At 48.3% G+C, this 12,902-nt stretch overlaps 1 protein-coding gene across 4 annotated transcripts in view; it reads right to left on the minus strand.

Moving 5' to 3' along the window:
• Window positions 1-732: 732 nt before the first annotated feature.
• Window positions 733-12,902, minus strand: part of usp34 (ubiquitin specific peptidase 34) — a 64,225-nt gene continuing 52,055 nt past the window's right edge. For all 4 annotated transcript variants that reach the window (XM_083930511.1, XM_083930510.1, XM_083930509.1 and 1 more), the window contains 17 exons: window positions 12,712-12,756; window positions 11,475-11,579; window positions 11,215-11,362; window positions 9,507-9,811; window positions 8,472-8,801; window positions 7,260-7,417; window positions 7,007-7,085; window positions 6,352-6,478; window positions 6,085-6,192; window positions 5,172-5,276; window positions 4,933-5,057; window positions 4,007-4,130; window positions 3,840-3,919; window positions 3,162-3,302; window positions 2,836-2,976; window positions 2,566-2,722; window positions 733-2,330 (listed from right to left, as the gene is read on the minus strand). In XM_083930511.1, the coding sequence (XP_083786637.1) occupies window positions 1,576-2,330; window positions 2,566-2,722; window positions 2,836-2,976; window positions 3,162-3,302; window positions 3,840-3,919; window positions 4,007-4,130; window positions 4,933-5,057; window positions 5,172-5,276; window positions 6,085-6,192; window positions 6,352-6,478; window positions 7,007-7,085; window positions 7,260-7,417; window positions 8,472-8,801; window positions 9,507-9,811; window positions 11,215-11,362; window positions 11,475-11,579; window positions 12,712-12,756 (3,033 nt within the window). In that variant the 3' untranslated portion in view covers window positions 733-1,575. The remainder of the gene's footprint in view (window positions 2,331-2,565; window positions 2,723-2,835; window positions 2,977-3,161; window positions 3,303-3,839; window positions 3,920-4,006; window positions 4,131-4,932; window positions 5,058-5,171; window positions 5,277-6,084; window positions 6,193-6,351; window positions 6,479-7,006; window positions 7,086-7,259; window positions 7,418-8,471; window positions 8,802-9,506; window positions 9,812-11,214; window positions 11,363-11,474; window positions 11,580-12,711; window positions 12,757-12,902) is intronic.

Genomic DNA, 12,902 nt, shown 5'->3' on the forward strand with positions numbered 1-12,902 from the left:
CGACATGATTTTGCACAGTAATCTCACTTGAACAGGAAGTTAGCTTAACGTCACATCACCAACATTAGCCAGGTTTGCGTTCTTCTCTTCGACCGAATGTTAGAGAAGAAGAAATTACATTTTTATGAAGACAAATTATAAACACTCAGGAAAGATGAAGGCTAACTCTTCCTGATGTATGCTAGCTCCGCGTTAACTAGCTAGCAGTGTTAGCCACGTCCCACTGTTAGCTACGTCTCGATGGTTTATTTCATGGGTGTCAAAGTCAAAGAATGATCTTAGCCCCCGGGATGATATTTGATTAGTATTAGAACCGGCCCGCACGCCACAGCCGCCTGCTGGTGTTTTTCACGCACCAAACTACATTACCCACAATGCAACGGTAGCCTGTGAACTCACTGCAGCGCCGCAAGTGGGCAGATGTGCTTTCATTACATCGTCAGGCAGAAAGATTCAACAACACTAAGAGAACGACAGAATAAAAGCATCCTGAGCTGTGACGGAGGATTTCCACACATGAATGAGGAGAAGATAAAAAGATGGCGTACTCACGTTCACGCCGCGGACGCTCGACTCCACGCCGCCGCGGAGAAACCTGAAAACAACTTTGAAACTTTTCCCTCGTTAGACACAAAAAAAAAACCTCAGGGCTCGACAGGGATTTAGTTCATAATCCTTCATATTAAAACTGTTTTTATTAATTTATTCTCTATTAAAATAAAATCAGGAGAAAATCAGAACACAGCAGAAGAAGCAAAAATAAACCATAGATTAAGGAATGTGCTTCAGGAACGGAAATAAGAGCTCCAGCTGGTCCGACATGGGGGCTTTATTACAACCACAGTCAAATAAAGCACCGCTTTGATATATTCATATATATATAAAGATATTTATATATATATTTATATAGTTTTCATATACACCTTCAGGCAATGACTAGAGAGGATCCTTTACAGAATCAAGTTTTCTCGTGGTTCTCTTTAATTTACAGGTAAACTCAGTTTCTGGATAATTAAACCACAGAAGAAGTCAAGGCAACCATTTTGTTTTTGCCCCGTTCGTAAAGTTCATAAAGTACAAAACTGGCACAGAGGACGACCGTTTTTATACACAGTAAAAATGCAATAAAATTAAATTACATACAGGAGACGAAAGTCGTGTAAACCTTTCCCCGTCACAGCGAACGCAAACAAATAAAATCACGTTTCAAAACAAAGTCAAATCAGTAAAAAACACGCGAGAAACAAAAGGTGGGTTTTTTTTTGCCCTTTTGGAGAAAAGTGCGATCGCTCTTTTCTTCTTCGCTCGTCACACGCGGTGTGTGTGTGTGTGTGTGTGTGGGGGGGGAGGGGCGTCGGCCGCGCGTGGAGCCGGGAGTTTCTGTGAGAGAGCGGGGACGACACGGCGAGCGCCGAACCGACCGACTGAACATCAGCAGAAGGCGACGGACAGCAGCACACGAACAGCAGAAGAAGAAGAAGAAACAGGAAACAGTTCGTTCCAAAGAGAGAAGAAGAAAAAAAAAAAGGAAAAAGTTTCAGTTAAAGATCTCATGGCGGCTGTGGGTTGATGATGTCATGAAGAGGGCGGGCCCTTAACGGACAGTTTGGTAACTATGGCGATGGTCGCTTCCACCGTCCTGTACAGCATGTCCAGCATGTCGGGTTGGGGGCCGGCGCCCGGAAACAACTGTGAGGAGGCGTGGCAGCCCTCAGGCCCCTCCCCCGCCAGCGCCAGGGAGGACGGGGCGGCGGCGTCCTCTGAGAGGGGCGGGGCCGAGCTGCTGCCGCTCTTAGAGCCCGCCTCCTTCTCTTCCTTCAGCTCCTCTGACGCAGCAGTCGTCGCTTCGCCCCTCCTCTCCTCCCGCCGCTCCTCCTCCTCCTCCTCTTCTTCTTCTTCCTCGCCCGCCGCCACGTGTCGCGTCGGCTCAGGCTCCTCCCCCTGCGCGAATCCCTCCCCCGCCTCCTGCATAAGAGAGGAGGAGGAGGAGAACGAGGAGGAGGACGACGAGGACGCCTCCATCTTCTCCTCTTTGGGGGAGGAGTCCAGGTTTGTGGAGGGGGCAGGGGCGGCGTCGGGCGAGGGCGGGTCCTGCTCCGTGCCCGGGTCGATCAGCGAGGAGGAGTCTCGCGTCTCCGTGTCCGAGGTGCTGGCGGGCGTCAGCGCCTCCTGGTGGTCGGGCTTCGGGTCGCTGCAGGGCGGCAGAGCCGAGGAGGAAGAGGAGGAGGAAGAGGTGGAGGCCACGCAGAGTGGCGGCGCGGCGTCGCCGGCTCTGTCGTCGTCGCTGCTCACCCTCCGCCGCTTCACCGGGGTCGCCCCTTCGTCCTCAGCTGACACACAAACACACGCCGCTTTAGTTCTGACACGTCGTTTAACAGTCAAAGGATAAACATGAAAGTGCTGAGTCACGACTGTGCAGGTTCTCCCACTTATAATGCTAGCAGTATGCTAATGCTACAATGCTGACTCAGCGGCGTCACGTTCATCACAGCTGCTTACGAGAGACAGAAGGAGGACGAGAGACAGGAGTGTGTGTGTGTGTGTGTGTGTGTGTGCGTGTCGTACCTTTAGCTTTGTGGTCTTTGGCCTCCAGCTCCAGAGCGCTGCGCTGCTGCACACACACCCGACAGCGGCCCAGCAGCTCCTGCAGCGCGGGGCAGAGCGCCGGGTCGATGCTCTGAGGAGGCTGCACAGAGAGCAGCAGCAGCAACGCCCGCAGGTCCTGGAACACACACAGAGACACACGCACACATGAGATGAGCTGTTGGTCTGCGCGTGTGTTTGTATGTGTGTGTGTGTGTGTGTGTGTGTGTGTGTGTGTGAGCGTGTTCGTACGGCGTTCAGCAGCCCGCTGGTCTTGCTCAGCTCCAGCCGGTGAGCAGCCAGCTCAGGCTGCAGGCTGCTCTGTTCACTCAGCAGGTTCGTCACCAGAACACTGATCAAGTTGGAGCAGCTGGGACCCGACAGCACCTGGACCTGAACACACACACACACACACAGAGACACACACACACACACACACAAGGACACAGACACACACACACACACACGCAGGATAAACGTTGAGCAAATGTTGCATCAGAACAACGTAAAGCAGCTAAAGATGATTAAGGTAAAGCAGCGGTTCAGCTCAGGGTCGGGCTGGCGTTAGTTCTGCGTACCTTGTGCAGGAAGCGGGTGAGGAAAGCGTACGCCACGTTGTTGTTGAGAAACGTCCTCTCGTCCATCAGGATGCACTTGATGTACTCGCTGAAGGCCGGGTCCTCGCACAGCAGCTTCACACACGTCTTCGCCAGAGCGGACTGAAAAAGAGCAAACGAGTGCGTCAACGTCAAAGAGCACGTCAACGTCAAAGAGCGTGTCAACAACAAGCGCTTCAACATCAACGAGCACGTCAACGTCAACGAGCACGTCAACGTCAACGAGCACGTCAACGTCAACGAGCACGTCAACGTCAACGAGCACGTCAACATCAACGAGCACGTCAACGTCAACGTCAACGAGCACGCCAACATCAACGAGCACGTCAACATCAACGAGCATGTCAACATCAACGAGCATGTCAACATCAACGAGCACGTCAACGAGCGCGTCAATGAGCGCGTCAACATCAACGAGCATGTCAACGTCACCGAGCACGTCAACGTCAACGAGCACGTCAACATCAACGAGCACGTCAACGTCAACGTCAACGAGCACGCCAACATCAACGAGCGCGTCAACATCAACGAGCATGTCAACATCAACGAGCATGTCAACATCAACGAGCACGTCAACGAGCACATCAACGAGCGCGTCAACATCACCGCGGCTGCATTAAAACAAAGCGTGAGACCCACCTGCGACTGACAGAGCTCCGTCCACAGTTTGGGGAAGAGAGCGAGATGAAGAGGAAGTCCTTCGTACGCGATCAGCACACCTGAGACACACAGTTCATATGGAGATGTAATGAATTAATAATGTTAATAATAATAATAATAATAATAATACTCAGATTGATACGTACTTAGTTTGACGAGCGTGTCGGTGAATTTCTCGCAGTTGATGGCGACGCGACACAGCAGGTGACTGAACTGGTGATAGGACAGGAAGTAATCCAGCAGCATCCTGTCGTACACCTCGTCTTTGCCCTGAGAGAGAGGGAGGGGGGGAGAGGGAGAGAGGGAGGGGGAGAGAGAGAGAGAGAGAGAGAGAGAGAGAGAGAGAGAGAGAGACAGAGAGAGAGAGACAGAGACAGAGAGAGAGAGAGAGAGAGAGAGAGAGACAGAGAGAGAGAGACAGAGACAGAGACAGCAACATCAGACCAGGAATTGACGCTGTGCAGGTGATGTGGCGGTGATGTGACGGTGATGTGACAGTGATGTGACGGTGATGTGACAGTGATGTGACGGTGATGTGACGGAGCTGCAGGTGATGTGACAGTGATGTGACGGTCATGTGACAGTGATGTGACGGTGATGTGACGGAGCTGCAGGTGATGTGACAGTTGTGTGACGGTGATGTGACGGTGATGTGACAGTGATGTGACGGTGATGTGACGGTGATGTGACGGAGCTGCAGGTGATGTGACAGTTGTGTGACGGTGATGTGACGGTGACGGTGATGTGACTTGACGTGATGTGACGTGACGGTGATGTGACGTGACGGTGATGTGAGGGTGACGTAACGGTGACGTGACAGTGATGTGACGTGACGCTAAATTTGACAGTGATGTGACGGTGATGTGACGGAGCTGCAGGTGATGTGTGACGGTGATGTGACGTGACGTGACGTGACGTGATGTGACAGTGATGTGACAGTGATGTGACGGAGCTGCAGGAGATGGGATGGTGATGTGACAGTGACAGTCATGTAACGGTCATGTGACGGAGCTGCAGGTGATGTGACAGTGATGTGACGGAGCTGCAGGCGGGCGGTGTCAGGTGAACCTACCTTGCTGCTCTCCACCATGGACGGCAGCAGACACATGTTGAGCTCCGGTCTCGGAGGGCGGATGTTGTTCTTGGCCCCCATCAGCTTGATGTTCTCTCTGCAGGGCAGGTACGGACCGAACGACACTGCGGACACAAACACCGTCACTCACACTGACCCTGGACCCAACTACCTTAAAGAAGGAGGTGGAGGAGGAGGAGGAGGAGGAGGAGGAGGAGGTGGAGGAGGTGGAGACTCACTGGGGATGTTGCTGTGGTGGTAGGTGCAGTGGTTGTGCTGCAGGAAGGGGACCAGAGTGTGCAGGAAGTCGTGAGGACTCAGCAGAACCAGCTCCTTCAGAACGTCTGCAGGAACCAGAACAAAGAGAACCAAGCGTTAGAGCCACAGGTGGAGCCACAGGTGGAGCCACAGGTGGAGCACAGAGGTGGAGCACACAGGTGGAGCCACAGGTGGAGCCACAGGTGGAGCAAAGAGAGAGAACGTCCTGGAGCCAGTCTGTGAGAAGGTGAAGTCCTGCACGCACTAAAGCTCTGTACGTTTAATCAGTAACGTGTTAAAACTGTGACTTTTATATTCTGTCATTATTAATATTCATGCATTAATGTAAAAGCAGGATTTTACTGCTGTGGTTGTTTAAAGTGGAGCTCATTTTATTAAGTTATTATTGTTTTTATTATGAATAAATCTGCAAATTCTCTTTACCGCAACATTTTAACTTAACATTTGCATTTTTGACAATAAATTAAAAATTTAAAAATCTAAAAAAATAATGTAAATAAATTACGATAAATACAAAACAACACAATTAAATTAATTGATAATAATAATTCAAAAATAATAAATAAAAACAAAATAATTAAAAACAAATCTAATTATTTGACACAAACCTCAACATTACCAACATTTTAACATTATTTAAAATGTTTTACATGAAAAACATTTTTAATTTTTTGTCTATTAAATAACTGATGAATTGTTTCAGCTGAACTTTTATAAACTGTTGGAGTTTAATTTATAATAAAACATCAAATCTTATAAACTCATCATATGTGTCTCTGTGTGTGTGTGTGTGTGAGTGTGTGTGTGTGTCCCTGTGTGTGTGTGTGTGTGTGTGTGTGTGTGTGTGTGTGTGTGTGTGTGTGTGAGTGTTACCCAGGCAGGCGTTGCGGAGCTCAGGTGGGCTGTAGGAGTTGAGGAGTGTGAGCAGCTTGTGGGCGAAGTCGATCCTCTCCTGCCACTGGATCAGAGCCTGCTTCACATCTGGGGACGCACACACACACACGGACACGGACACACACACACACACACACACACATACAGAAAAACACACACACACACACACACACAAATATAAATAACAGTATTTCTAATGACTGTATATATAAAAGCGCGTGAGTGTTAGCTGTGGGTGAGTCTGACCTTTGCGCTGCAGGTACGGTCGAGTGGCTTTGAGGACGGACAGAAAGATGGACAGCAGCTCCACCAGGTCTCCTGTGACGTGACACGCCGTCGCCTCGTGGTACATCATGTGCAGAGTGTTGAAGGACTGCAGAGGACGGACGGACAGACAAAGGACGGACAGACGAACAGAGGATGGACAGGAGAGGACGGATGTCCAGAGGACGAACAGGAGGAGGACAGACAGGAGGACAGAGAACGGACAAAGGACGGAAAGATGGACAAAGGACAGACAGTAGGACAAAGGAGGATGGACAGAAGGACAGAGGACGGACAGATGGACAAAGGACAGACAGGAGGAGGACGGACAGATGGACAGGTGGAGGACAGACGGACAGAGAGGAGGACAGACAAAGGACGGACAGAGGACAGACAGACAGAGGACAGTGAGCGTCTTCAGATGCACCACATCAGAAAAAGCCTCACCAAGTTTCTTTTGGATTAACTTTTAATGGTTAAATAAAACCTTTCATTTATTCAGAATTATTAGTTATTGATTATTAATTCAGCTTCATTAAAACACTTCAGAGTTCCCGTCTGTTCCTGAACGCACCAACAGCAGATACATAAACATATATTTATATGTTTATGTTTAAATAAGTGGTGGTGGTCGTACCTCGGTCATGAGGATGAGTCCTCTGTTGAAGACCACCAGCAGCCGGTCCTCGTCGTTCTCCAGCAGAACCCTGAAGGCACTGAGAGGAGCAACACACACGGCTGTTAGGACACGCACAGGAGAGGACGCACGCCCAGGAGAGGGCGCACGCCCAGGAGAGGACGCACGCCCAGGAGAGGACGCACGCCACTTTATATGCTAACTTTGGGATTAATAAGAAGCACAGAGGCCGTGTCCGTGCCCGCGTCCTGACCTGATGAGCGTGGTCCAGCAGGAGCGTCCGTCCAGGCAGCGCAGGTAGCAGCTGATGGTCGTCTTCTTGAACTGTTTGACGTCCTCCAGCTCTTCTTCTCTCATGTCGGCTCGCTGCGCCACAAATAGCTGCATCAGGTTGAACAGCTCCTCCACGGCCTGCAGGGGGCAGCACACACGCACACACACACACACACACACACACACACACGGTTGTAGTTTACATGATCCCACATAAAAAAACACAATACCTAGAGAGTTTATTCTTTCTGCGGCCGAATGTTAAAGCTTCTGTGTCTCTCCCGTCATCACACACACGCTGACTTTCATTACGATGGTGTTACAGGTGAACAGGGTGTCGATCGCAGCAGCTGCGCCTTGAATGCCGACCCCTCAGAGACTTGAAGCCCAGCCCGAGGTTGTACAAACGCCCCCGTTGAGAAACCCTACTCTAGAGTTGTCTTACAAGTTTGAAACTCACGAGTCTGAATCAGTCCAACAGCAGCCGCCAAAGGAATCTAAGGGCGCACTCACACTGTGCCTCCATACCGTGCCCAAACAGGTTCCACGGCTAAAGTCTGGTTCCTTTGACCAGTGTGAGTGCAACTGGACCGCGTCTAGGAGCAGCACGCTTGCCGTCCACGGGCCGTTTGGGAGAGGTGGGCTTTAGTAAAGCACGTTTGCACGTGTACGAGCACGAGCGTGCGCACGTGTACGAGCACGAGGCCTACGGCGGTTCTGAGGTCATTTCCTGTGCGCCTGTTGGGACGTAGAGAAAAGAAGGAGGGACCATGCGCGGACATTTAAAACAATGGCGGTGAAAGGTTCACGTTGGTGTGATGCGGAGGTGGAGTGTTTACTGCAGATTTGGTCGATGAAAATATTCAAAAACAGTCGACAAGACGCACAAAAACTCTGAGGTCTACGGAAAGATCTGGAAACAAAGCCACGCATCGCCATGACGTCATCAATGCGTGTGACGTGTTACGGCGTGATGACGTATAGGCAGCAAGAAGCATTCTCCGAGGCCCAGGTAGTGTGAGTACAAACGGGCCTAGAGGGGGGGACAAGGACCCTAAAGCACGGGGCACGGGACGGAGGCACAGTGGGAGGGCGCCCTAAAAGAAGAGTTTAAAATCCCTACGCAGGAAATAAACTGTTTCACGAGCACAGCGCTCAAACAAACTGATCTGAGGTCAGCCGCTCTGCTCACCCCGGGGTACTGGCTGGCGTGCGGCGTCAGGTTCTTGAAGGCCCACTGGATGTTCTGGTGCGAGGCCAGCTGGCGGGTGAAGGCGGGCGACTGCTCGCAGCACATGCGCAGGATGCCGTAGTAGGCGGGCAGCATGCCGCGGTTGAAGAGCACCACCTCCTGGTCGTCGTGGTCGGCCAGGATGTAGTTGAAGGCGATGTTTTTGGTCACGACGGGGTTCTGCACCACCAGGCGCACGTTCTCGGGACACTCCACGCACATGTTGTACCAGAAGGACAGCAGCGCCTGCTTGTTATGGTTGGTGGCGATGGCCGGCTCCGACAGTTTGGGCTGGAGGAGGAGGAAGAGGAAGAGGAGGAGGAGGAGGAAGAGGATGAGGAAGATGAGGAAGAGGAGGAGGAAGAGGAGAAGGAGGAGGAAGAGGAGGAGGAGGAGAAGGAGGAGGAAGAGGAGGAAGATGAGGAGGAGGAGGAAGAGGAGGAGGAAGAAGAGGAGGAAGAGGAAGAGGAAGAAGAGGAGGAGGAAGAAGAGGAGGAGGGGGAGGAGGAGGAGGAGGAAGAGAAGGAGGAAGAGGAGGAGGAAGATGAGGAGGAGGAAGAGGAGGAGGAAGATGAGGAGGAGGAAGAGGAGGAGGAAGATGAGGTGGGGGAGGAGGAGGAGGAGGAAGAGGAGGAGGAGAAGGAGGAGGAAGAGGAGAAGGAGAGGGAGAAGAAGAGGGAGAAGAAGGAGAAGAAGAGGAAGAAGAAGAGGAGGAAGAAGAGGAAGAGGAGGAGGAAGAAGAGGAGGAGGAGAAGAAGTAGAAGAAGAAGGAGAAGAAGAAGTAGGAGAAGGAGAAGAAGAAGCAGAAGGAGAAGAAGAAGAAGAAGGAGAAGAAGAAGCAGAAATGAATTAATAACGTAACATTTTGACCCTTTTTTAAATGTTAAAGTCCACATTTCCTCGTCGTTCTCGCTGCTTTAAGGGAACTTTTCCCAGCGGAGACAGAAACACATGAGGTAAAAGCATAAAACAACAGAAACAGAAGGATGTCCGTACCTGGAACAGGTTCCAGAGGTCCATGAAGTATCCGGAGAACATGAGCTTCTCCGTCTTGGAGATGAGGCAGTAGGTCATGAAGCTGAAGTACTGCACCAGCTTGGTGGTGCCGTGGACACTGGCGTCCACGTACAGCTTGGCGCGTCCCAGCAGCCCCAGCAGCAGGTTGTAGACCTGGTGCAGGACCACGGTGGTGTCGGGCGACAGCGGCAGCTCGCGGGTGGGCAGGTGGAGCGAGCGCGTGGAGCGAAACATCTGGCGGAAAGAGTTGCTGGGGATGAGGGAGACGAGGAGGTACGCCGCCGCTGCAGGGACGAGAGAGAGGCGGTTTGATTCTCAGTGTGTTTAAGAGTGTTTTAAAGTCTTTAAAGTCTAAAGTTCTGAGTTCAGAGTCACTTCTTTCAAACCTCTGGGACCAACGTCGCCTCAGGAGTCGGACAGACTCCTAAACTAAGACGAGAGGGCGGGGCGGACCTCGCTGCTATGGATGACATCACGCTCATCCATGCTATGCCCACAGTGATTGGCTGAGAGGGAATGAGTCCTGTACCAGCTCCTCTCATAGTAAAGTCCATTACAGTGGAAGGAGCCCATTGGTGCTTTGTTGTGTGTGTAGGGACTCTTCTCATGCTGCTGCAGAGGTTTGCTGTTATTTTCAGCAGCATTAGTGGTTAAAAAAGACCTTTGAATGCCTTCACCGTGCTGCCCCGAGCTAATCACTGTTAGCCACGTCCAGCTGTTAGCGTCTCTCTGGGATTTCTACGTTAATAGTTATTTGATGTGGAAAAAGACCATGGGATGATTTTTCGCTGGAGTGACACTCTAAGTGTGGGCTGCACTTGTTAGCTGTAAACACTGGGGGGCAGCAGAACGCTTGAATCACAGTCTGAACTGAAAACTTGAGCCATGAGATGAGATTTCCCCGTCTTGATTTAGCAATAATTAGATTAAACAGATGATAAAAACACTATACACCGAGGTGTGTCTGCACACGATGCATTAGCTCATGTTTATCAGAGGTGGCTGGTTTTTGCCCAGAGACTCTCTAATGTTTCATCAGGTTAACTCCTGGAGACTGAGGGCGCACTCACACTGTTCCTCCGTACCGTGCCCAAACAGGTTTTATGGGTAAAGTCTGGTTCCTTTGACCAGTGTGAGTGCAACCGTACCGCGCCTAGGAGCGGCACGCTTGCCGTCCACGGCCCGTTTGGGAGAGGTGGGCTTTTGTAAAGCACGTTCGCACGTGTACGAGTACGAGCGTGCGCACGTGTATGAGCACGAGGCCTACGGCGGCTCTGAGGTCATTTCCTGTGCGCCTGTTGGGACATAGAAAAAAGAAGGAGGGACCATGCGCCGACATTTAAAACAATGGCGGTGAAAGGTTCACGTTGGTGTGATGCGGAGGTGGAGTGTTTACTGCAGATTTGGTCGATGAAAAGATTCAAAAACAGTCGACAAGACGCACAAAAACTCTGAGGTCTACGGAAAGATCTGGAAACAAAGCCACGCATCGCCATGACGTCATCAATGCGTGTGACGTGTTACGGCGTGATGACGTATAGGCAGCAAGAAGCATTCTCCGAGGCCCAGGTAGTGTGAGTACAAACGGGCCTGGAGGGGGGGACAAGGACCCTAAAGCACGGGGCACGGGACGGAGGCACAGTGGGAGGGCGCCCTGAAGGTCACTTAGACGTATTGAGGCTCTTACATGTGCGGACTCGGGGGTAGTTGTGGGCCAGCAGGAAGCGCTCCACCCAGTTCTCCATGTTCTGCAGCACCCAGCTGTGGGCCAGCTTGTTCCTGGGAGTCTGGACGGCGAGCCAGTCCAGACACTGGGACGGGTTGTACTCGATCACCTGACGGGAACAACACAAACGGGTTCATGAGACGACAGCTTCATTTAGAAAACGCTGCTGCATCCAAAGAAGCGAGGAAACAGTCTGCTGCACGTGTGTGTCGGTGCTTTACCTCCCAGATCCTCTGCAGGATGTAGGAGGCGAAGGAGGGCATCCCCGGGGGTCCGCCCGCAAACTCCATCAACATGGTGAGCAGCTTGAAGAAGGGATTGGCCGCCTGAGGGAGGAAGAGAAGAAGAGAACAGCCGTATTTCACATGGTCAAGTGTCTCTGAACGCTCCGACTCACAGACTCAAGAACAGCAGCAAGTTTAAACAGAAATATACATTTAACACATTTTATCATTTAATTAATTAATATCTACATTTAATTTTAATATTATTTTACATTTAAACAGGAATATTTACTATTTTTGGAGTTATTTATTTAATATGATTTTTCATACATTTAAAAAAACATTTATCATTTATTTATGGAGTTATTTTTAATATTATTTTTGGTACTTTTAATGGCATATAAAATTATTGTTTATTTTTAATATTATTTTACATTTTAACAGGCTTTACTATTTTACTATTTATGGAGTTATTTATTTAATATTATTTTTAATACATTTAAAAACATATTTATTTATTATTGATTATTTATGGGGTCATTTCTGTAGTTATCTTTAATATAGATTTAAAGGCATATTTAAAACTAAATCATGGAGTCATTTATTTAGTAGTTTTTAATATTTGTTACATTTAAATTTAACATGAATAAAAAATATATAAATGGAAAAAATATAGTAAAATAAATAAATGGAAGAATGAAGCAGATGTGAAGCAGCACATTTAACACATTTTATCATTTAATTAATGAATATCTACATTTATTTTTAATATAATTTAACATTTAAAGTGGCAGATTTATTATTTATGGAGTTATTTATTTATTTTAATATTTTCAATACATTTAAAAAACATATTTATTTATTATTCATTCATATCATTTATGTAGTTATTTTTAATATTATTTTTATTATTTATTTTTATAAGTCATTAATTTAGTTGATTTTAATATTATTTTTGGTAGATTTAAAGGTATATTTAAAACAAATTATGAAGTAATTTATTTAGTAGTTTTTAATGTTTGGACACATTTAAAGGCATATTTCATTATTTGTATTTATTATTTATAAGTCATTTATTTAGTTATTTTTTATAATATTTTTAGTACTTTTAAAGGTTTATTTAAAAAAAATAATGATGGAGTAATTTCGTTTGTAGTTTTTAATATTTGTGTTACATTCAAAGGCATATTTCATTATTATTTATTCTGTATTTTGTTGTTTTTGACGCGCTCACCTCAGGTGTCAGCTTTGCGATGGAGGTGAAAAGCATCGACACAATCTGTGAAGTCAGGAGGAAAATTATACTTTTAATACATAAACGATGATGTGAACGGCTGCAAATGTGAATATATTCTTAAAACATCTGACATTTAAAGCCAAAAACAGTTTCTTCTTTCAAACAAATCAGAAATAAAATGAGTATTT

The sequence above is a fragment of the Echiichthys vipera genome, assembly GCF_963691815.1.
Source record: "Echiichthys vipera genome assembly, chromosome: 2".
NCBI lineage: Eukaryota > Metazoa > Chordata > Actinopteri > Perciformes > Trachinidae > Echiichthys > Echiichthys vipera.